Here is a 23,509-nt window from a genome sequence, read left to right as displayed (position 1 = left end):
ACCGATACACTGTGATCATGTTGCAACATGGCGAGCACACGTGTAAAAGACATGCATATCTGTGTATCTGTACTTTGTGTCGTGTTCTGCAGCCGCTCACAATCGAGAGTATGTGATGTATACCACGGAAACGAATCAGCTACTGTGCCTAACCTGCTTCTCACTGATCACTGGGTGAGTAGTGCAATGCTGATGGGATGGCATACATGTCCTGTATAAAAGCTACTTCCTCCGCATCATTAAAATTGTCGCTTCGCACATCGCAATATTTGAGACTTGGCTCGTCTTAGTCAGACTGTCGGAATCGCTGTTTTCTGTGTTCGAACACTGGTGCGACCCTTCCTGCGCAATGTCTACTTGTCACTGAAGCCGTGGTGGTCTCGGACTTTGTCGGAGCTCTCTTCCGCACCAAGCAAATCCATCGCGCTCCGCACTATTCCGCCCCAGAGCGCATTTCGTTTTCTGGAGTTTGTGCCGTCCCACATCGTTCGCGTGGGCATATATCAAGACTGCACGCTCGGGTATAAGAATCCTGGTATCTTTCCTGAATACGAAATGCTGAAGTTGACGATGGCAAGAACAAAGCGGTCTCAAATTCCTAAAATGGGCTACTTGTGGCGCATGTGGCTGCGAAGGTAGCAGGTCTGAAAACACCAACAAAATCAGCGAAGCGCTTGCCAAGGAAAGAAGGTGCGAAACTGCTTACCCTATCCCGCCTTGAAGGTCGTTACAGTGTACTTGAAAATTGCTAGCTTGCCTTCATCGCCTGCCACCGGGAGGCATGGATCACTTGAAAATGAAGTTTCTTGACCTGAATTTGACCGCGCGTCTTGTTCAGCGTATTGTTGAGTGCTGAAGGGTCTGTCTCAAACTCTGATGAAGACGTCAACCTTAGCTGCAAGTGCAGAGAAGCGGGGGGCCACAAACTAAAGCTTGGTTCGTCGACAATGCTCTGCCTCAATTTCTAGCTGATTTCTTTGCCCTTCGAGTGGACAAAATATATTCGAAAAATCGCTCTGGGAAGCGACAATTTTAATGACGCGGAGGAAGTACTTGCATGGCAGTAGATCTGTTACCCTCGACAGGCACGCCGAATAAATCTAAACCAAGTCAACGTTTTCGCGGCGAAGGGGCATTGCGATGCGTTACCTGTATGTGAAATGAAGTATGAATCGGGCTTTGTCACTTTCTTTGCTATGAATTCACCTTGTTTGCCTGCAAATTTAACACAGTCATTTAATGTGTGTTGTTGCATGTAGGTCTGGCAAGTCACTTGCTGTCGATGTGGAATGTGCGCTGCCAACCTGCACTGACCGGTTGAAAGCTTCTGTAGCGGTAAGACTTGTGTTTGGATTCCTATTGCCATGATCAACGTTATGGTGGTGTTGTGTCTTGTGCTCTTGTTGTTCATTGGCATGTGTCAGTGTATGTTTTCCCTCTCCTATCCTTCATCCTGGGGTAAATTGTTGTGCTTTGTATTCTCTCTCTCTCTCTCTCTCTCTCTCTCTCTCTCTCTCTCTCTCTCTCTCTCTCTCTATCTATCTATCTATCTATCTATCTATCTCTCTATCTATCTTTTTCTCTCTCTCTCTATCTCTCTATCTATCTATCTCTCTCTCTCTCTCTCTCTCTCTCTCACTCTCTCTCTCTCTCTCTCTCTCTCTCTCTCTCTCTCTCTCTCTCTCTCTCTCTCTCTCTCTCTCTCTCTCTCTCTCTCTCTCTCTCTTGCTATACTCTGTATAGAAACTGGAGCAGCTGCAGACCAATGTCCTTGAAAGCATTGATAAGATTGAAGGCCTGCTGGAGGAGACAGACCAGAATGCTGACAGTGCCAAGGATACTATTGAGCAAGTTATTATCAAACTGGAGGTGAGTCTGATCAATTATGAACTGCTGTGGTTTAGTCCTGCGCGCCATCGCACTTTCTTTAAGTAGTATATACCCACTGTCCAATCACTCCGAACACCGTATACCCTATTTCCTCGATTAATGGACCATGCTCGAATAATAGACCATGCTCAAATAGTAGACCCTCCTAGAGGCCTCACGGAAAAATAGTAGACCATGCCCGAATAAGAGACCCGGTCTCTTATTTGAGTTCATCGCTTTGCGCATGCGCACTGAGAAAGCACGTGGTGGATCAAAAAGGACGCGATTTTAGGTTGCGCAACTACAATTTTTGTAGTGGCTAGTGCTTTCTTTCATTATTTGAACACGGTCCACTATATTTTCATCGGCACATCGCTGGAAATGGTGGATTTTTAACAAGTCATAATATAGAACTTCTATATTATGACGTGTTAAAAATCCACCATTTCCAGCGGTGTGCCGATGAAAATATAGTGGACCATGCTCAAATAATGGACCATGCCCAAATAAGAGACCGGGGGTCCAACCCTCTTCAAAAAACAAAAGACCGGGTCTATTAATCGAGGAAATACGGTGTGCCCTTCGTGAAATGGCTTCCATGTTTTGTACATTTAATAATTAACAGCGTTAGGAGATGGACATTCCACCCAGGTGGTACTTTTCCTTCTTCCTGCCTTCCTACCTTCCTTCCCGTCAGACTTACACCAGGGAGCCTTTGGTTCATGTGGTACTGTTAAAATATCATGATGTGTGTGTACCAATGCATCTAGTGTCTGCTTTTATCAAAGCAGCATGCTGTCTATACTGGTTACCCCAGCAAGTATAGGGTGTGCATAGGTAACTGTCTTGGCCGTCCTATTCTGATGTTCTCCTTGTGGTGGAGACCAGGTGTGCATTGGGAGGTCGATTCACATGGCTTCGCCAGTTGTGTGGATTAGACAGTTATCTGGTGCTTGTCTTGATCTGTTTCAATCAGAATCAGATCCGCTATCGTTGCTATAAAGAGAAAATCTGTGGGTGCACATCCAGTGCATTTGCAGATTTACGTGCTTCTCTTGCGAAGAGCGTATACATGGTACATGGTGTGCGTGTGCATGTGTGTGTGTGTGTGTACGTGTGTGTGTGTGCGTGTCTCTTGAGGTCAGTTTGATCTTTTGAGGCTCTGTCTAGTTCCCGTCTTCTACTTACTTGAAGCTCTCCCTAAGTTAGTTCTCGCCCCCCAGGGCTCTCCTAGCCTTGCTAGGAGAGCCCCTGGCGTCCAGATAGAAATACAGGTCGGAGAGGCTCACGGCGCGTCTTCCAGGACAATTTAAATTTTGATATTGTCACTGGCGCGCCGCTCTCCGTCCTCCATCCGCAGTGGGCTAGCTACCCCTCGGATGTCGCCTCTACCATCCTCAGCTTTTCAGCAACCAGAAAACGGGCGACGTCGTCGCAGGCAGGATCCCCCAGCAGAAGCGATTCTCTACTAAAATTCGCTTCGTGGAATGTCAGAACTCTTGTGAATGCTGACGGCCCAATCGAAACTGCTGCGTCTGGACATAGAGTAGTGGAGGACAGGAAGATCAATACTGTCATAAATGAGCTGAAGAGACTCGACATCGAAGTGGCTGGACTTCAGGAATCGAAGTGGTTTGGAGCTGAGATCTACAATGTCGCGGATTCGATCGTGTTGTCGTCTGGACGTCCCGTACCATCTGAAAATTTCAAACGCGGAGAAGGAGTCTGCATCGTCCTGAGAGGCCGTGCACGGAACGCTTTCTCGGCAGGAGGAAACCAATGGACGGCGGTATCGTCGAGAATTGCACAATGCAAGTTGAAGTTCGTCCACCACGGAAACAAAAACACCTGGATCAATGTGATTGCATGCTACGCTCCAACTTTCAGATCAAGTAGGGAGTCCAAAAATGAATTTTTTGCATCCCTGCAAGCGAGCATAAACTCAGTGCCACCAAGTCAACAATTGATTATCCTTGGCGACTTCAATGCACGGGTTGGTCTCATCCAGAGTGCTGATCCATGGTATGGGACTTGTGGAGATAATGGGATAGGGGAAACGAACCACGCTGGACTGGAACTGCTCCAGTTCTTGACATGCAACAGCCTCACTGTGTGCAACACCTGGTTTGCCAAGAAGCGTATCCACAAGTATACATGGCAGCACCCACGGTCGAAGAAGTGGCACTGTATCGATTATGCCATTGTCAGGCGGCAAGATCTGCTAGCCTGCACAGACTGCCGCGTTATCCGTAGTGCGGAGTGTAGTACCGACCACAATCTTGTATGCTTATCGTTCTGTCTGTCGTACACCGTCAACTTTCGCACCGGAGTAGCACGGCGTTCACGCTTTAATATCCAAGCTCTCATGACCCGCCCTGGTATGACCGACGAACAATCTAATGCCGTGCAGGCTACTCGGCTCCAATTCGCCTCCGGTGTGCAACACCATCTGCAATCGTCTGGGCCAGCTGATACCGTTGATGCCAAGTGGTCGGCATACAAATCTGCCTTGACCTCCAGCGCTGAGGCACACCTGGGCAAACCCGTTCGACTACAACCTGACTGGTTCCTAGCAGCAGCAGACATCCTCCAACCTCTTTTTGCTGAGCGCACACGCCTCCATCAACAGTGGCGTCAATCAGAGCTGCCAGCGGACCACCGCCGCTTCCTCGATGTCCGAGGTAGATGTCGTACCGCAGTTGGTGCAGCGAAGAGTGCATGGTTGGAGCAGAGAGCTAGCACTGTGGAGCGTGGCAAATTTAGCGGTAAGCACATTTGGTCCGCCATCCGAGACATTCAACGGTGCTAATCAGGACTCCGATCCGTCACCATCCATCCGGTCCGTAATGCTGAGGGCATAGTTTGCACGTCTTTGGAGGAGCAGGAAGACTGCTGGTCCACTCACTTCTCGAACTTGCTCAATGTCCCCAGTACCTTCAATGCCTCCACCGTTGCTAACATCCCTCAACGTGAGCCTGACGAGTCTCTGGCAGTCACACCAACAATGGAAGACCTTGTCGTCGCCATCAGACACCTTGCAAATGGCAAAGCTGGAGGTTCCTCGCGTATAGTCCCCGAGCTTGTGAAAGCAGGTGGCCATGATTCCCTGGACGCATTGCTGGATCTCGTCCAACTTGCTTGGACGACGGCCACTGTTCCGCAGGAATGGCGCGATGCCGAGTTGGTTCCTGTTCCCAAGAAGGGCGACCTGTCCAAATGTGATAATTGGCGGGGTATTGCCCTTCTTGATGTTGTTGGCAAGGTGTGTGGCCGCATGATTCAAGATCGCCTGCAGTTGTTGGCTGAGTCGGAACTCCCAGAGTCCCAGAGCGGCTTTCGGCCAGGCAGGGGCTGTGTTGATGCCATCTTCTCGCTCCGCCAGCTAATCGAGAAAGCATACGAACATCGTCAGCAGCTCTTCTGTGTGTTTGTGGATTTGAAAAAGGCGTACGATTCTGTACCACGCGCTGCTCTCTGGGTGGCCTTGGGCCGACTTGGGGTCCCGCAACAGCTAGTGGCCCTGATTAAGGCTTTCCACACCTCTACCTCTGCCTCGGTCCGAGTTGGCAATTCCACCTCTGATGAGTTCCCTGTGGTTAATGGTCTCCGACAAGGATATGTCATGGCACCCGTTCTCTTTAACCTGTACTTCGGGGCGGTTGTTGAGACATGGCGTGCCCGGCTAAAGGATGCTGGTCGTAGTCACTCTGTCAGCATCCAGTTTTCCATCGATGGCCAACTCTACCCCCGCTCATCATCGCGCAGGGCTGGCGAGTCACTGTCTGTTAGTGACCTGGAGTATGCTGATGATGCCGTTCTCGTGTCTGAATGCCGTAGTGATGCTGAGTTTGGTGTGGAGCTCTTCTGTAGTGTTGCCCGAGAATTTGGACTAACTGTGAGCATCGCCAAGACGAAGATCATGACGGCGGGCCATGGGGTCTCTGCTGAAGACTCAGCTGACATCGTTCTCCCCCTTGGCACTATCGAAGCCGTGCCGAAGTTCACCTACCTACTTAGTAGGATCCATAGTGACCCCTGACAGTCGTTCTTCATCCGACATCAAGCGCCGTATTGCCGAAGCCTCAAAGGCCTTCGGAGCCCTCCAGAAGGTATTCACTGACAGATCTCTGTCCCTCTCTAGTAAACGCCACCTGTACATGGCCTGCGTTTCCTCAATATTACTGTATGGCGGAGAGTGTTGGACCCCACTCCAACGGGATATCAGAAGTTTGGATAAATTCCACCATCAATGCATCCGGACTGTCCTCAGCATCACCAAGCCTCGTCAGTGGTCCGAGCGGCTGTCATCCACAGACCTGCGGAACCGTTGGGGAGACCCAGTACTGATGTCTACACGCCTCCGCAATCGGCGTCTGGAATGGACTGGGCACGTTGCGCGTATGGATGAGGATCGCACCCCCCTCCAACTCCTCTTTGGGTGGCTACCTGTGCCTCGGCCGTTTTGTGGTCCCCGGCGACGGTGGAAAGACACGGTGATGACCGACCTCAAGGTTGCACTGCAACAGCCATCTCAGTGGTTCATCCTTGCTCAGGACTGCCAACAGTGGAGGGAAGTACGGGTTGCCCCTCAGTCGAGCTCCACCATGCCCAAGTCTGTGCATTGCGCAGTGTGTGACCGGAACTTCTCATGGGTCTCAGATAGAACGCGGCACAAGTGCATCACTCAGAGACGGCTTCCCATCCAGCTCCAGCGTGGATCAGTGCAATGCCAGAACTGCCAGAGGTGGTTCCGCAGCAAGGGTGGCTACTCTGTTCATCGATGCCAGCCTGTCACGAGTTCTCCTACACCAACAGTCAGTCTGTCTGTGCCACTTTCAGCTTGTTGCCAGCAGCACTGCCCAACATGTCAGCGATGCTTCCGTTCTGCGGCCGGGTTCAAGCGTCACAACTGCAATCGTGGTGCGAGACCATCTGCTGCTGAGAGAGCAGCTCTGCCCCTCAGCTGCCCACATTGTAAACGCAATTTCCGCCGGCAGCAGGACCTAGCCAGACATTCGCGGTCCTGCTTGTGATCCGTGTCCCGTTTTCTGGTCCCCTTTCCATAGGGGTGACACTTGCCCCTCTGGGCAGTCATGCTACTAGTAGTAGTAGTAGTGTGTGTGTGTGTGTGTGTGTGTGTGTGTGTGTGTGTGTGTGTGTGTGTGTGTGTGTGTGTGTGTGTGTGTGTGTGTGTGTGTGTGTGTGTGTGTTCTAGTTTACCCTATTTTATTTTCGCATTCCTTTCGTTTCCTTTACTGCTAGGACAAGCTACAAGAGAAGCGTCAAGCATTGATGGAGGTTGTTGAAAAGTAAGTTACTGAATACCAACGGGAAAGACTTGGAGTTTCAATTTGAAATGGCACTAAAGCCGATTGAACCCTAAAAACAGGCTGAAGTCTAAATTGCACGTTCATCGAATAGTGCATGACATGAACTGAAAGCAAAAATATGTACCTGGGAATCTCTAAGAAAGTCATGGGCCCAAAGATCTTGTAGAGGCATGCGGATAATTTCACATCTGCTATTTTGTATTGAATTTTGACCCTGTTGATGTAGTGATCTCCTCCTCCTCCGGTGTATGGTGCAGAAGTTCACTTTGCTCTCTGTATCTTGTCCGTGCTTACCTGGTTGTGCTTATATAGGCAGAAAGATGACAAACTGCGGCGACTGGACAGTCAACTGAAGGATTTAACAATGTTTGCTGTCATTGTCAAAGTAAGAATATGGGGAAGAAGCTGTACTGTCAGTTTTCCAATAACTTGGATGACTCGCACCTGCAGCACATCACTTGAATCGGCATCTCCAGTGTAACTGACATATTGAAGCTGGAGGGGAAGAGAGAGACAGAGACACAGAGAGAGAGAGAGAGAGAGAGAGAGAGAGAGAGAGAGAGAGAGAGAGAGAGAGAGAGAGAGAGAGAGAGAGAGAGAGAGAGAGAGAGAGAGAGAGAGAGAGAGAGAGAGAGAGAGAGAGAGAGAGAGAGAGAGAGAGAGAGAGAGAGAGAGAGGAGGAAGGGAGGGAGGGAAAGAGAGAGGGAAAGAGAGAGGGAAAGAGAGAGAATCCAGCACATGTTTCATGGATTTGTGAGAGTTGGCAGACTCAGTTAGTATGTCCAAGCACATGATTTTACTGGCCTCTGTAGAATCCTCAGATGGACAATGCTTCTTGCTAGGCTGAGATGGCCGTGACATGAGAAATAATGGTGGTGCCCAATCTACATTTGTAATAGAAGTTCTTCCTCCTTCAGTTCAATATCGGTCAGTGTTGACTACCGTATTTTGCCGAAGTATACCGCGCACCTGAGTATAATGCGCACCCCCTTTCTTGACCAACGTGTTTGGCAAGCCAAAGGTACATGACATGCATTTTGATATTCGAAGCATAGTGCGCACCTGCGATTTGGGACCGGAACTAGTGCATCTAAAGTGCGCACTATACACCAGCAGATACGGTACGTAATGGTCAGGTTGTACCATTGTGCCTCTGTGACTGGGCCTAGGAAGTAGATGGGCCAGTAGGTTTCTCATTGGGTTCATCAAATGCAACTGGAATAGGTTGGCGGTGATTCCTGTTGTCCGTTCTGGATTGTACCCGACTGGGACACCTGTATGTTTAGCAAGACAGTTGGCACACAAGACATCAGAGAGGAGTGGTTATGGATACTGGTATGCAGCTACACGACGTACACAGTGTTGCCAGTACGCCTCTTCTAAACACACGTGTAACTCCCTGAATGGCACACTGCCCTGTAAGGACCGCCTTTGAATGCTTATATTATTGCTATACAATTATCTATGATGGAAAATCCAATGCACTGGTGCAAGTTTCAAAGTCAGTCATTGATCGTGGCAAATGAGGGGGGGGGGGGGGGGGGGTACTGTGCTTGTGTACATTTTGCACACGTTGGCTTCTTCACCGCTTCCAACTGGGTCCACTTTGTGGGATGGGCAGTTTATTTCGACGGTGGTTTGAGGCCCCGCGCCTGGTGGTGAAATCAATGTGTTTACTTTTACTTGCTTGTGACCTGTGTGTCTGTGCCTGTGCCTTTGTGTGCTTCCTTGTCTACACAGAACAGTCTGGAGACCGGAAACATCTTCTCTGGCTCGAGTAACGTACATCAGTTCTTGGATCTTGTGACTGTAAGTTATGGTGACGTGCTTTTTTACGTTACGCTTCACGGCTTGTGATTCGTAACTGCTGTACGTAATTGTAATTCCGGATGGGAGAGCAAGGAAAAGTGCCGTAGTGTGACGTGGATGATGCATACGTGTGCTAGTATGGTGTTCTGGTATGGCATTGATATACATGAATCATGATTGTGCTTCAAATACATGTACATGGATGTCAGTAATAAATTGGGTTTAGGCACTTGTGCCAGTGACTATGAGGCGAATCGCTTCAAGGCTCAGAGGCAACGCAATTTTGTTCATACCCAAAATTGGGCCACTATCACCCCTGTGACTTCTACCCCAAACATACTTCCACATGACATGTGATGTTCAAATTTCACTTTTTCTCTCCATATTCTCTCCAGGACCTGATTGAGAGGTTGGAAATTGTCTCCGACCATCCTCAGCAGATCTACGCCATGACCAATAGTCAGGTACTGTGAACATTCACACCCACTTGTGGTAGATGTGGAGGTGTGGTGTGCGTTACTGTTGCTCAATGGCACGTATTCATCCATCGAAAATGGCGGGTGGGGTTTTCTCCCTACTCTGGACCGTGACTGCGGGGACACTGGGTCAGCACGGCAGCAGCGAACAGCGAAAAAAACACCAGCGACTAGATGGTCGCTGCATTTTTGAAGAAAGAAGCGGCGTTTGGTTTGGTCAGTTCGTGTTGAGTCTTGACATCTAGTGTCAAGCAAGGCGATGTCGGTATCCAGTAATCCCCGTATCTGGACGTGCAACGTTCTCCGTGATTACTGCTTGCAGAACAAGCTGAAGAGATCAGGAAAGAAGGACGCACTTCTGGGGAGGTGAGAAAAAAATCGATCGTTCGTGTAGTGTGGGAACAGCAGGAAGGCGATATCGCGATAGTAGTATGGACGTGGGGGGTTCTAAGTGACTTTTCAAGTGGTTGTGGAGTGGTGGTGATTGTGTTTTTAAATGGCTCTTCTAACCCTAGCTCTAACCCTAGTTCTAACCTAAACTCTAACCCTAGTCCTAGCCCTAAGCCTAACACTTGGTCTAACCCTAGCTCTAACCCTAGTTCTAACCTAAACTCTAACCCCAGTGCTAGCCCTAAGCCTAACGCTTGGTCTAATCCTAGCTCTAACCCTAACCACAGTAGAATCATTTGCATGTTTGCATTCATTTGGCTCTCCTCCACTGCCATGGCTGCCAACCCCTCTACCCCACAGTCTGTAAACACTGTCCTACTAGTGCTGCTGCTGCTGCTGCTTGTACTGGTGATGCTATACGCCTCTCATCCACCTATATACATGATGGCTCTGCACACTTCATGATTGAAGATGTGTGGTTTTATTATTATTTTTTGGTTTTGGATAATAAATCATGAGTTCAATCCACTTCAGCTCGTCCCAGAGCAGTCAAGAGTTACAGGGTCCTCCATTTCTCTTGTTAACAGGGGGGGGGGTCATGCACACAGTATGAAGCACACTGTGTCATAATATCAATGTCTCTACAGAGTGAGAGTCGAAGATACGTACACACACACACACACACACACACACACACACACGCACACACGCACACACGCACACACACACACACACACACACACACACACGCAGAGTATCATTATTGCTGCAAACCACTTACATGTACATGGGCAAAGCACACTCCAGATCACCAATATTAAAACAGCTTTACACCCACGCACACACGCACGCACGCACACACAGAGTTATAACATCACCTTAATAAAAAATAATGAGTACCACCACAAATGTTCCGAAAGCAAGTGCTAGGCGGACACGTGCCGTCGTGCAGCTGCACCGCCCCAGATCGCATCTTCTGCGGCACCCATCACAGTTTGGCTGCAGCAGGCATGGCATCCGTGCCGATGGTTCTTGCTGAATGGCGCTTGCTGCCGGTGATGGTGGTGGTAGAGACGGCCAGAGTGGTGGTGGGGTTAGGCCGTGGTGGTACAGGTGGTGGTGGGGGGGGGGTTAGGCCGTGGTGGTACAGGTGGTGGTGGGGATGGTGTCCATGGTGATGAAGGTGATGGTGATGCCGGTGTGACGTTCGGGGTACGGGATGATGGAGGGTTTGCATTAATGTAGCACTGCTCATCATGATCAGAAAACGGCATAGACGGTGGTGGTAGTGATGATGATGGTGGTGAGGACTGTGAAGAGGACGTTGACCTTAGCTGATGTCCATCGTCGCCATGCACTACCGGCGTGCTGGCGCTTGCTCTTGCAGCGTCCTCCATTGTAAATCTCTCTTACTACAGTACATCTACAGCTTTCTTGGTCTGAGAACTGTTTTCTTATTTGCATTTTGGGAAAACAAAGCACTTTCTCACCACTTTTTTCTTAGCTTCCGCATCATTGCACAACGTGCTGGAGCAGGCGATCGCGATCCGAACATGTACGGCAGTATACCACGAACACGCGTGACACGGCTGGGCATGTTAGAGACGGGATGCAAACCACAGGCACGTGTGACACAGCTGGGGCATGTTAGAGAGATGGGCTTGTAGGCACTGTTATTCAACAGCTGAACAAGATGAACACCATCATGTTACTTGACAACTTGATCAACTCACAAATACAAAGCATTGAACTTTCTTCTCCAGCTCCTTGGTTTGCTCAGCTTGCTGCTTCATTTTGCTGAGGCAGTGGTCATTGACATTATGCCTGCGTATCAGGCGCGAGACCACTGATTTCCTCGGCAGAAGGATTAGGCTGCTGGTCCTCCATATTGTCCTGTTCTGGGTCGAGTAGCTCCACAGGCTGCGGGTGAAAATCTCCAGTCGCTGACATCCTCGTTTGGCGTTGGACAACCACTGCCTTGTTGACAAACACTCGTGGCGTACCACTGCCAGCCTCACCCGTATGGAAATGGATGCCGCAGACATAGCTGTTGTTCGTCAAGGGAATGAGTTCCCTCGGAATACTGGCCAGCCACTTCTTCCACAGCTTGGTGTCTTTCGGAATCCTCCGGAACGGCACACTACGACAAATATCCGAAGCGTTTCCACATCCGACTTTCTTCAGCGGAGATCCACACGAACGGTGCTTCACGTTCACCTTGCGCCCATGCACCTTCTCTTCACTAGGGAACAAACCCCATTTGCACCTGTCTTTCTGATTAGAACACCTAAGGACAGCACAGTTGGCGTGAGAAGGCATTTCCGAAGAGGAGGAACTGGAAGTGGAAAACAAACGTGTGCAAAGATAACATCGAGCATCTTCGCTTCTCGCTGTTATGCAAGAGCAAGCTCATCGCGAATGTGTCACTGGTACACACTGCCGGACTGTGTGATCGAAAAAGTGCGTGGAGAGTGACAGACAGAGCAGGCTTGCATGCTGCGTGCTCGCCCATGTGGCGCAGTGTCCCCCCCCCCCCCCCCCCCCCCCAGTCATTTTCCTGGGAGTTTGATGAATACATGTCATTTTCTATTCTTCAACTAAAGGCATTCTGCCCGGTTTCCGCTCAATTAAATGGCTGAGGGATGCTCCCTCCTACCATAGCACATGTTATTTCGTGACATAAGACATATTATGTCTTTCACACATCGAATGCACTCTGTGTGTGTGTGTGTGTGTGTGTGTGTGTGCGTATGTGCTTTGTAGATTGGGTGTCACTATCGCCGAACTATAATGAAGTAAGTTGTGTCCAGCATACGTGTACATGTATCTGTCTGCACCAATACTGTACATTGTATGAGACAGTGTAGCGTCTACACCAGTGTCTGCTCCAGCGCCGGGTGAGCCGGGTAATCCACCCGGTTGGGCGGCGCTTGGACCCGGTTGAAAATATAGTACCGGGTCACCTGTGACCCAGTTGGTACTTTACACTTTCGAACTTTGAAAGGACTGACTACATGGCTTGTATGTGTCAGATACTTCTTCTTCTTTCGTAATTTTCTAATTCCTGTCTTCTCTTTTCTAAATGCGGCTTTCCCGCCGCTTATCAATTCGCCTTTATATCATTAGGCCTAGTTCCCGTTTATTGTTCGAATTAAAAAAAAAAACCAACCATGTGACTCGGCTGGTGAGACAGCGCCAGGGACATGTGTACCCGGCTCCGACCGGGTTGAAATGGTTGCGCCAGGTACACGTGTACCCGGCTGTCCTACAATCCCAGAGCAGACACTGTACACGTGTATGCCACTGGTAGCTGTGTGGATATCATGCTGTCTTGCCCGTACAATAGTGGTGACAGGTGTGCACCGCTGCAGCTGCTCCTCAATGCCAGATCTGGACTCCCTTGTCAGTGTTCTGGCTTGTGTCAAGAGCTTTAGTTTTCTCGGTGGCCAACTCTTTGCAGCTGTATTATTGTTGATCGCACCGTTGCTCCCTGCTGTTGATCTGAAGAGTAATGCAGTGACTTCATTGTTGCATGCATGTACACCACTCGTAACACTTTCATCTACATGTAGCTCATTTGCTCTTTCTGTTTGCTGTTCCAGATGTGTCGATGAGGTGCTTGGTCCCAACATGCATTCGGAGACGGGTTCCAATTTCAACCTGGATTTTGAGCATGTCAACGGCCACTCTCACTCGTAAGTATGAATGACTACCAGTATTCTGGACGTGTAGACCGTTGTCTGATCGTGTGTGTACTGCTTAGCAGGATGGGACTGTCCAGCTGTGCTTCTTCCTGTTCTTTGTACGTAGACAAAGGGGATGGTGGCTTTCTGTTTCCAATCTTGTAGATATAGAAGCAAACCATCCGCCCCAGGGATGCCGGACATCTCCAATGGACACAAAAGTGATATGGCATCGGCAACAACCTACTTCCAGCGACAGTGCAGCAATGCATTGTCCCCGGATGGCTTTCTGGAGCAGCGACAGCAACAGCACCAGCAGCAGGTTGTTTATGAGGAGGCGTTTCTTGATGCTCTCTACGCGGAGCGGTCACGCGCGTTCACCACCAGATCCAAGGTATGGAACGTTTTCTTGACGGGTGCACTTTGTACATTTCTTGCTAGTTTATTCTTCAAGGTGTGCACCAGGAAGCCTAGTCAGTAGTTTCCTCGCTGACTGCTAGTTAGGTATCACCTCGCACCCAGCGTTTGCATGCTGTTCAATATAGCCAATGACCACTAGAATAACAGTTAAACTAGTTCCCCCAAGATTGTCTGGGTTCGAGACGGGGCAAGGAGCACTCTGACCTGCCGCGTGGGATCGACATTTCAAATTTTTCCCGTTTCCAAATGTTTGTTGTCTCGAGTTCAGTTGTGTTTATCGGAATACCTGCTGAGGATCACTGCTGTGTGTTCGACTGTTCTAACCGCCATTCAAAGAGGCCTGGCCTATCGCTTCACGTCCTCCCTGCCGATCCTGACACTCGCGACACCCAGTGGATACAGGCTGTAAAGCAGGAACACTGTGTAGTTTCTGCCAATACTGTCGTTTGCAGCGAACATTTTACACCTGAAAGTTTCCACCCGACGGTGTCTGTACACCAGCCAGGAGCCAAGAAACCATGTCGTCGAGTGAAGAAAGGGGCTGTGCCGTCCTTGTTTTCTTTCCGACCTCCGCCTCCGAGCCCGAGGCTGTTGGTGCAGCTGTTGGTGCAGCTCATGCAGCTGAGCTGGAAGCCCAAAAGCGGCTGCCAAAGCCAGGCGTGTCGGCGGTGGAGTTCAAGCTCCAAGGAGAGCTACGAACGAAGAACGCTAAGATGAAGGAGTTGGAAGCTGAAGTTGCAAATTTGAAAGCTGAAGTCACTCACCTTCGCTCACAGCTCTTCCGTTATGCCAATATATGTGACAACGAGGAGGAGATGGAGTTTCTTGCCGGACTAAATAATGGGGCATGGAAAAGTCTGTGGTCCTACCTGCAAGTAGGCCCAGGTGCAATTTTGAGAGCAAGAAGGCTGGAAAATAGCTCGTGGCAGTGGCCGTGTCTCTATCCTGTCGCAAGAAGTCACAAGAAGATCAGCTACTGCTCACGCCCATGCGTCTTCGCCTCGCCGACTTCAGGAAGAGTTGGCTTATAGCTTTGGCGGCAGTGAGAGTGCTGTTTCATAGATTCTGAAGATGTGGATCAGTTTTCTCTACCTTCGTTTTGCAATGATGCCTTTCCAGACACCTACGTTGCAACAATATTTTTCACATTGTACCACAGAACATTCAGATGCTGCACAGAGGGCCAATGTTGAGCAAGCAGTGACATATATTCAGGGGTCGCACTTGTGTACTTAGACATCGCAGCCATTTTTGATTCATCACGCACGCAGCACGTGCGCGTCAGGGTCGTGCAGCCAATCAGAACTGCGGAAAATTCCAAATATTGCAATAGTTGCGCGATTTGTAAAGGGTTCCTTGGCAGCAGCCGTTTTATCTACGGCGTCGAAAATTGCAGGGCTGCTTTGACGGCCAAGTACGCGGACATCTATCGAAAGAAATTTTGAAATCTGTCAAGTACAAGCGAAATCCGTGTGTAGGGCTTTTTCTGAGTGTTGTCGCCCTGCTTTCCAGTATTCTGACAGTAAATCTATGTCGTTGAGAAAAAGATTGATCCGGTAGATCTACTGGGGAGATTCTAATAAAGAAAATGAGCCCTCGATCATGGAAATCGGAAAAAGGGGTGGCTGCCAAGGAAAATATTGAAGACTGCACTGACGGCCCGACGCGAGCCGCGATCGCGATCGCACAGTGTCGGAAAATCCTTGGACTGCCTTCGAGTTTATTTGGTGCGCGGACGTGATCAGAATGATCTGCCTGCTGGAACGCTTTGCCCTGTGTCTTTGTTGTGGAACAATGTTCATGTACAGTCATTGCTTTCTTTCTCCAACTCGGCAATGCCGCGTTGCTGAACCATGAAGACTCCAAGACCAACTCAAGACGACGCCGTGCGATTGTGATGTTTGTGTCACATGTATGATACAAGTGCAGTCCGTGCAGTACGAACAGTACCGATACGAGTGAGATAAAACAAATCAACCATACCGTCAGTAAGTCCCGATAGGCCCGCTTTCCGTAGCACCAGGAGTACTCGTTGCTGGAATACTCCTTGCGGGTCGAAGCAACTTTGCAAACAGAACCTCTTTCTCCTGAGAAATATTCGCCTCGCATGATTCCCACGGTCGTTGTTCTGAGACACGCGAATTCAAAGCGGGAATACTTGCGCGACAAGCCTTAGACCTCCACTTACCAGTAAGTTTGCAGTTGTGACTTACAACTAAATGGAAGTCTATTTTGAAAGGAGAACGGGGAAAGAGAACATCGCCGTGTCAAAACAAGAACGGTGTCAGTGAAGAAGAAAACTCTGTTCACAGAAATCTGCAGGTCTTGATTGTAGCTTTGTAGCGCTTGTACAGCTTCTGTATGCAAACAATGCATTGAGAACCACACACGTGATCCAAAAGAGCACGCGTCGCGCATGCAGTCAAAAGCAAGATGGCCGCGATGTCGAGAGGTGATCATGATACCAAGAGTGCATAAACAAGAGTATGCAACTGTGGTTATGGCCCAGTGCGCGGCGCGCTGCCTTCATTACATAACTTGCCTTCATCACGCTCTGAAAGCATGCATTCAAACTCACAATTTCTCGTACGAGCCCATCTGTTTTTGCTCGATTCGTTCCAGTACCTACGCGATCTCTGAATTCTGGCGCGTGAACTCCAGTTCCGTACGAAAGTTCATTTCAAACCAGAGGGAAAGTGCGGTGTTTGATTTTCCGCAGTGCGCGGACTGCAGCTGAATGATGTAATGAAGGCAGCGCGCCGCGCATCTGGCCCATAGAAAAGAGATCACAGTTGCATACTCTTGTTTATGGACTCTTGATGATACCAAGTGCGACCCCTAATATTGGACGGGAGTGGGGCGGGGCAAGAGTAGCTCCTCCGACCAATGGTCTCGGGTTCATCACTACCCAAAAGATAAGGAGAGGAGTAATAAATATACAAGTGTTGGGCCCACAAGTAATTACATGTAGTTCATATTCATTAGTTCATGCATTATTCATTTGGCCTGGGTAGCTACTTGCGCGTCCATGTTTGCCATAGCTACCCAGGCCCTTTATATTGCGTTGCTCTCTCTTCAAACCAACCTACCTGTTCCCGTTGTCAGTCTCTTGTTCGGACCCAACACAAGCGAAGATACTGCCAGGGATGAGGTTGCAGCATGTAGTTAGGATAATCAGCACACAGATTTATGTACTAGAGTGGAGTGAACAAGGAGTAAGTATGTGGGAGGGAAGAAGAGAGCAAGTAGAGCAGGCTAGGTTGCACAAGCAGACTGTCTCAAGCCTAGAAATGTCACGTGGGCTGCAGGGTTACCAGGGGCAGCAGCATTGACGTTCTGACCAGGGTAGTGGTGTGAAAAAAGTACTCGAGATAGTTAGCCGCCTCAGAAGTAGGCACATCTGCAAGAAGTGCACCACTTCTCCCCATGGCAATGAGAGTCAAAGCGGATGAAACGCCCCTGGCAAGAAGACAGAGAGAGACCGAGTATGGAGTAACAACAAACACAGCACCGTATTCAAAAGAAGCCGCATTCTGTGAGCGAGTTGACATCAACGACACTATTGTGTCCAGAGCAGCAGGTTGGACAAATGACTCAGCACACATATCTACTCCTACACTTGGCCGGAGTGCTAATACTTCATCACACGAAAGGAGACGGTTGGTGTGCAGAGAATCATAAATACGGTTGCCTGAACGCATAGCTTCACACATGGCAACAGTACTGGTATCAACGGCACCATCATCACTAGCAGCCTCAAGGCTGTTGCGAATATAGACAGCAGAGATAATCGTACAAGCATTGTTGCCGTTCCTGCCATCAATAGTGGACTGGGATAAGTCGTGGGGAAGCAACATTTCGTATTGCGACCAGGGAGACACAGCGGATCTTGCAGCAGCAGGAACAGGAGCGCTACTTTGAACGTCAGGCGGTACTGGCAAAATGGAGTTGCTATAAACATCGAAGTCAGTATAGATACGCTCCAAGTTTTTTAAATGATGTCATGATTTTTTCACAATTACGAGTGCAACCTCGGCCTCAACAGCACCGGAAGAAAAACGAACAAAAATGGCTGTGAAAACAGTCGAGAGAGCAAAAATGGCTGTGAAAACAGTCGAGAGAGCAAAATGGCTGTGAAAACAGTCGAGAGAGCAAAATGGCTGTGAAAACAGTCTAGTATGGAGCCTCGGGAGAGAGCTTTAACCGATGCTGCTCATGGCAACCGCAAATCGGGCCGAGTCGTTTGCATCTGAGGGCACTCGGTGCAGATGGCCTCGCAGACTGTATAGATACGCTCCAAGTGGAAGCTCTGTCCCAAGCAAACAAAAACATCACACCGGGGCAGTTGACATATAGCCAGCTGACCTTGTACTTGCGTAAAGTATGGATGCTGTCTGCTGAGTTTCAGTTGACCATCCTCTTCTACCAAAGAGAAGTTGCTGTCCTTGGCAGTAGCTTCAATCACAGTCCTAGACTTTTCAAAGGCTGTGTACGGGCATTTGACTTCTAACGGCCCGTACACAGGATGCGCAGACCCGTCAAACACCATTGCGTCTGGGGAAGCACCAATGTACTGGTACATTGGGTCCACTGCAAGACCACAATCTCGAACCGAAACTGGCTGGCCACCGGCACTCTTCACAGACTGATAACTTGGCAACAGCATCACGCTCATGCTGCTTCCCATGGCGGATCGCAGGAATGTGCGACAAAGAGCGCTGGTCGAACAGAGACGTCAGGAGCTTTTCCTGGCCAGTCTTACAGTGCACAATGAGTCGGAAGTTGGAGGCAGTGAGGGTGTACATATGGCGATCCATCCTCTCCTTGTTCGACGACTGGCCGATTGTTCCTGCAAGCTGCATGACCAAACAAGTCTCATCGAAGTGCGTTCTTTTCGAGCGGGCAGCGGTAGTGGCGGAAACCTTTTCTTCCTACTCGACGCCGGCAGTGGTTGAGGAGCGACTGGGGCGTGATTAGGATTGCTTTAGTAACCCAAAGGATTCCCACGAGGTGTCGGTCCATACGAGCTTGTCACAGTAGAACACTGCTGTGGCAACAGCTGTTTCAAGCCACAGCCATCAGGCAGTAAGTCACGGGAAGCGGCTGACTTTCTCCACTGACGGTGTCCACAGCTCTCGCACCCTGCTCTCGTAGAGGGAACAGTTGACAGGTGGGTCCTTCCTCTCCATGGACGCCCTCTCGACAACAGTGTCCATGATAGGCTTGGGCTCAATATCTCGTTGTCTGGGGCCCCAGCTGCATGGCAATGACATGACGGACCTTGCCTCCTCAGTGCAGTGGTACTTTTCCTGCACAATCAAGAGGACAAACACATGAGAGCAGAGACCTTCATCGACGCCAAGCCACACATCCCTCACATGTGGCATAAGTTACTGTAGCACTGGTGGACTCCGTGGCTGTGGCAAGGACGAGTTTCTGACAGTACTCTGTCGTTCTGTGCTGTGACGCCCAGCACTTGCCAACAACAAACGAGTTCATATCAATAGTGGCCACAGAGACATCATGTACTTTTCCTCCGCAGAAGAACTCTTTGCCTCTCTCTAACGGCCGCCGAGCCATCACCACTCCTGCATCATATCCACCACATTGCACTGATTTCCCAGACTTCAGCGTGTGCTGAAGGAAAGTCGACGTCGTCACTGCAGGAAAACTGGACAGATCGTGCGACCAGCCTGATGTGGGGAAGCAAGGTGCCTTGGCTGTCTCCTCCGCTGCCACAATAGGAGAGTCAGCGCTGGCGGCTGATGACCGAGTTCGCGGGGCATCAGGGTTTTTTTGTAGAACACGGCACTGGCCAGGGGAAGAAGACAACAGAGGAAGAAAAAACCAGACGTACTTCCCCAAAACCGATTTGACAAATATATATTTTTACTTACCGCTCCAAAAGTTCCGCTTTCTTGCCGGATAAAAAGGCATCACACTTCTTCAGGATGGCTTTCAGCTAAGCCAGGGTCCAGGATGCGATGGGAAGGTCGTCAGCCATCTGTCCCGTCAACAACACATCTTCTCTCAGGAAATTAAAAAAAACTTTTGACAACTATTATTATTACTTGTCAGTGAAAAATCACGAGTGGAGTGGATTGATGCGGCTACGCATGTTGTGTCATGATGGATAAGTACATGTATTCCTGTATCTATCTTCCCAATCTGCATTGTTGCCTCAGGCTCTAGAAGTAAAGTTGAACACGCTGAGGACGCTTGTACAAGACTTGCATCGCGATGTGACACACCGCCGATGTGAACCAGATGCCCTCCAGGTTAGTGTGTGCTCCGTGGCCCCTAGCTAAGATACTACTTTCGCATTTTAGCAATCAATCAATAATGTCAACAGCTGATACATCTATGTATTAAATTGTGCTGTGAGAACAATCTGTGATAGTCATTTTTGGGATTTTTTCCTCTTTTTCGACATTCAACTTACAAATATCCTGCATGCACTTTTGTGTCCAGCTTTCAAAGATCATGACTGATACTGATGGTCTCGGTGAAGAACTGGATGAGCAGAAAGATGCCGTGGAGAGTGTAGAGGATGCATGTAAGGCCACGTGGCAGCGGATGATTGACCGTGTGGACAACACCCGGCACATGTATGAGTCTAACCTGGACGATATCAAGAGAATGTTGAGGGACCTTGCGCAGCTGGTCAACATCGTCAAGTCCATCCAGCCGTACATCCTGTCACTGAGAGCTGTAAACGAGCAGCTACACCCAGTGTAAGTACTGCAGTAGAGAGCGGAGGGCTGAGCCTTAACCTGTAGCGAAAAATACACTGATCCCAATGGTGAAGGTCCCAGGTTGATCGGAGCAGCTGTTCCCGAGTTATTCCAGCTTTGAGTTTTCCCTAAATTTGGTGACATCATGATGATGTCATCAACTTGCCGAGACTAGGCCGGATTTATGACGTCAGAGAGTGAGAGAGATAAGATAGACTGACTTTGTATGTGAGTCGAGTCTAATATTTCAGATTTATTTGTGCTAAGTGCTGGTGTTTGGGTTTTCTTTCTTTCCCGCCGCACTAATAACAACAGCCTTGAACAACAATCTCGTGAACGTGCTAAGCAAGAGGTTATGTCTGACATCCTTGGCAAGATCTCCAATACAACGCCCAACACTCGGCAGCGGTAAGATTCCAATTTATGTACCTTTGAACCACATTATGTTTTTTTTTTGGGGGGGGGGTGTGACATGTGTGATCATATGTCTGATCATGTGGTTTACTAGTACTGCAAAGAACTCAGTCTTTTCTTCTTCGAAATATAGAGTCCATCTTTGTAAGGACAGAACGAATGTGGTAGCAAACTTTCTCTGAGCATTTGATGCCAGCAGTATGGTCAGTATATTAGTATTGATGCAAGACTGCGATGTAGTAGTAATTGCTGAACAGCTACTTGTTCTGTGGATGCTGTTACTTGTCTTTGCTTGTGTGTCCAGTGTCGAGGCGATACAAACGGCTGAGGACCTCCGCCTGACAAGCGTGGAGCGCAAACGCTCCAATCCGCTCGAAGACAACCTTATCAGAACGAAGGAATCGCTCAAGTCCAGACCAGCGAACATGCGCCGCCATCCCGGCAGTGCTCAGACCTCTCCTATCAAGGAAGTAGTCGACTTACCTGCTGTACAACTCAGCTCCTCTCCTCATACCACCAGTAGTGATCAAGAAAAGAAAGGTGACTAAAAATTATTCAAGCCACAAAAAAAAACAGGGAAAAATGTTGAATTTGACCTGACATGAGTCCACTCCTGCAACCAATGCACGCTAAACATGTACTTCGAAGTATGCATGTCTACGGCAACTCATGAACATGGCCGCCAATATGTAGTTTGAATGAGGCCAGTATGCGTAGCACATATCATTTCACTTACTAACAAACGGATTACGAAATACTCACGAAAGAACCTGCAAACATACAGCCCCCCCCCCCCCCCCCACACACACACACACTAACTACTACATGATCATGGAATGTAGCTAGTTACTCTCTTCTTCTTCTTCTTTTTGCTGGCTGTTGCCTTTTAGAAGAAGTCTCGAATTCCCTGGCCCGTAACATATAGCCGTGAGCTGAAGCTGCGCATTTGATTTGTTGAGGTCGACTCTGGCGCATGTTTTTATCCCTAATAGTCACATTTGGTTTGACCGAGTCCCTGGCTGGGTATCACTGCTGCGGAGTCTTTCTTATTATTTTTTTAGAACCAACCATTAACCCGTAGGTACTTATCTAGGAATTTTACCTCCAATGTTTTTAATGGATTTTGTGCCACTGTCTTGGTGAGCCCTATCATTTTCAGTCTATTGACTCCTTATTCCGACCTGCGCCCTTAATTTACCGTGTGGTCCAGTCTGATCGATTTCTGGTACGTGTGCTCCCACATCTGGAGCCTATTCTTTTTATCATTTGGCAGGATTGAGCCTCATTCTCTTATTCTTTTAAATTTAATTCTCAACTTCCTCTTATCGAACCCTGCTCAGTAGACGAATAGCAGGTCAGTGCCACAAGCATGAAGGTATGCAGACTGAAAGCCAGTACATGTAACTGTAGAGTGCAGTGTGGAGCTAGGGGCCGTGGAACACAGGACGGCGTTGTTGGTGACATGCATGCCGGCTTGATGATGGCCTCAGGTCCGTGTAGCAAGGCTGCGTAAAAACAGATCGAATTTCCGCAACCCCATCGCAGTTTGTTGTCCCTATACGGTAAATTCTGAATCAAAATTATGCGAAATCCTGGTCCTAAAAATTGAAAGCTTCAAAATACACTGCAAGTTGACTTTGAAAGTCACAAGCAGGTTGATTTGGCTGTAAAATTTGTCAAAAGTCTCCAGAAAAAGCAGTTTTTCTCTCTTTTCTGCAATATTCCGCGGGATTTTCTGAATTCTGCGGCCACTACTGGATTCTGCGAACATTCTGCAATCCGCGGAATAGCGGAATTCACGGGGGACAGGAAATAATTGTCTCTGTACACAAATTATACTCACAAAGGGCAATTGAAATTTTTCATTGTTCCACAAAGTCCCAAGGAGTCCCAATGAAAGTTTCCGCAGACTCAAGTTTCGCGTGTTTTCTGAAGCATGAAGCTTCATGCGAACTTTCGCAGTTCTGAATGCAAAACTGCCCTGGCACACAGAATTAAAAATTGTTCACGTTTTTCTAATATTCACCTGTAGAACTGGCTATGCGCTATGTGCTGTGGTGATCAAGTGCACCGTATTTTTCATGAATACCTGCGGATTGACAACATTAGTTGTTTGTTAGCGTTAGCAGCCAAGGAAAATAGCGCAACAGTTGTGCTATTTTCGTGGCTGCTGACACTAACGATCTACTTACTTTGATATTCTCTTCTCTCACAAAAACAAGAACTTGGATGCACTTCACAAACTGCTTTTGGCAGCATTTTAGAGGAAGTTTCCAACACTACCCGTTGTTCATGATACCAGGGATCTATCTAATAAACCATTAAATTTAATTTTGAGTTCATCATCCTACCAGTATTCAACGGTGGGCTTCCCAAACACAATA

The 23,509-nt window shown here is 48.7% G+C and overlaps 1 protein-coding gene across 1 annotated transcript in view; it reads left to right on the top strand.

Annotated features, from left to right (window-relative positions):
• Positions 1–22,455, top strand: part of LOC135828594 (RING finger protein 207-like) — a 25,803-nt gene extending 3,348 nt beyond the window's left edge. Inside the window, exons 4-17 of the mRNA XM_065341028.1 lie at positions 93–174; positions 1,260–1,335; positions 1,744–1,869; positions 7,132–7,178; positions 7,512–7,584; positions 8,940–9,008; positions 9,404–9,472; positions 12,638–12,669; positions 13,477–13,569; positions 13,723–13,951; positions 20,163–20,255; positions 20,449–20,711; positions 21,027–21,119; positions 21,430–22,455. Of these exons, the coding sequence (XP_065197100.1) occupies positions 93–174; positions 1,260–1,335; positions 1,744–1,869; positions 7,132–7,178; positions 7,512–7,584; positions 8,940–9,008; positions 9,404–9,472; positions 12,638–12,669; positions 13,477–13,569; positions 13,723–13,951; positions 20,163–20,255; positions 20,449–20,711; positions 21,027–21,119; positions 21,430–21,673 (1,589 nt within the window). The 3' untranslated portion in view covers positions 21,674–22,455. The remainder of the gene's footprint in view (positions 1–92; positions 175–1,259; positions 1,336–1,743; positions 1,870–7,131; positions 7,179–7,511; positions 7,585–8,939; positions 9,009–9,403; positions 9,473–12,637; positions 12,670–13,476; positions 13,570–13,722; positions 13,952–20,162; positions 20,256–20,448; positions 20,712–21,026; positions 21,120–21,429) is intronic.
• The last annotated feature ends 1,054 nt before the right edge of the window (positions 22,456–23,509 follow it).

The sequence above is a fragment of the Sycon ciliatum genome, chromosome 1, assembly GCF_964019385.1.
Source record: "Sycon ciliatum chromosome 1, ocSycCili1.1, whole genome shotgun sequence".
Taxonomy (NCBI): domain Eukaryota; kingdom Metazoa; phylum Porifera; class Calcarea; order Leucosolenida; family Sycettidae; genus Sycon; species Sycon ciliatum.
This window is presented reverse-complemented; position numbering and strand designations above follow the sequence as displayed.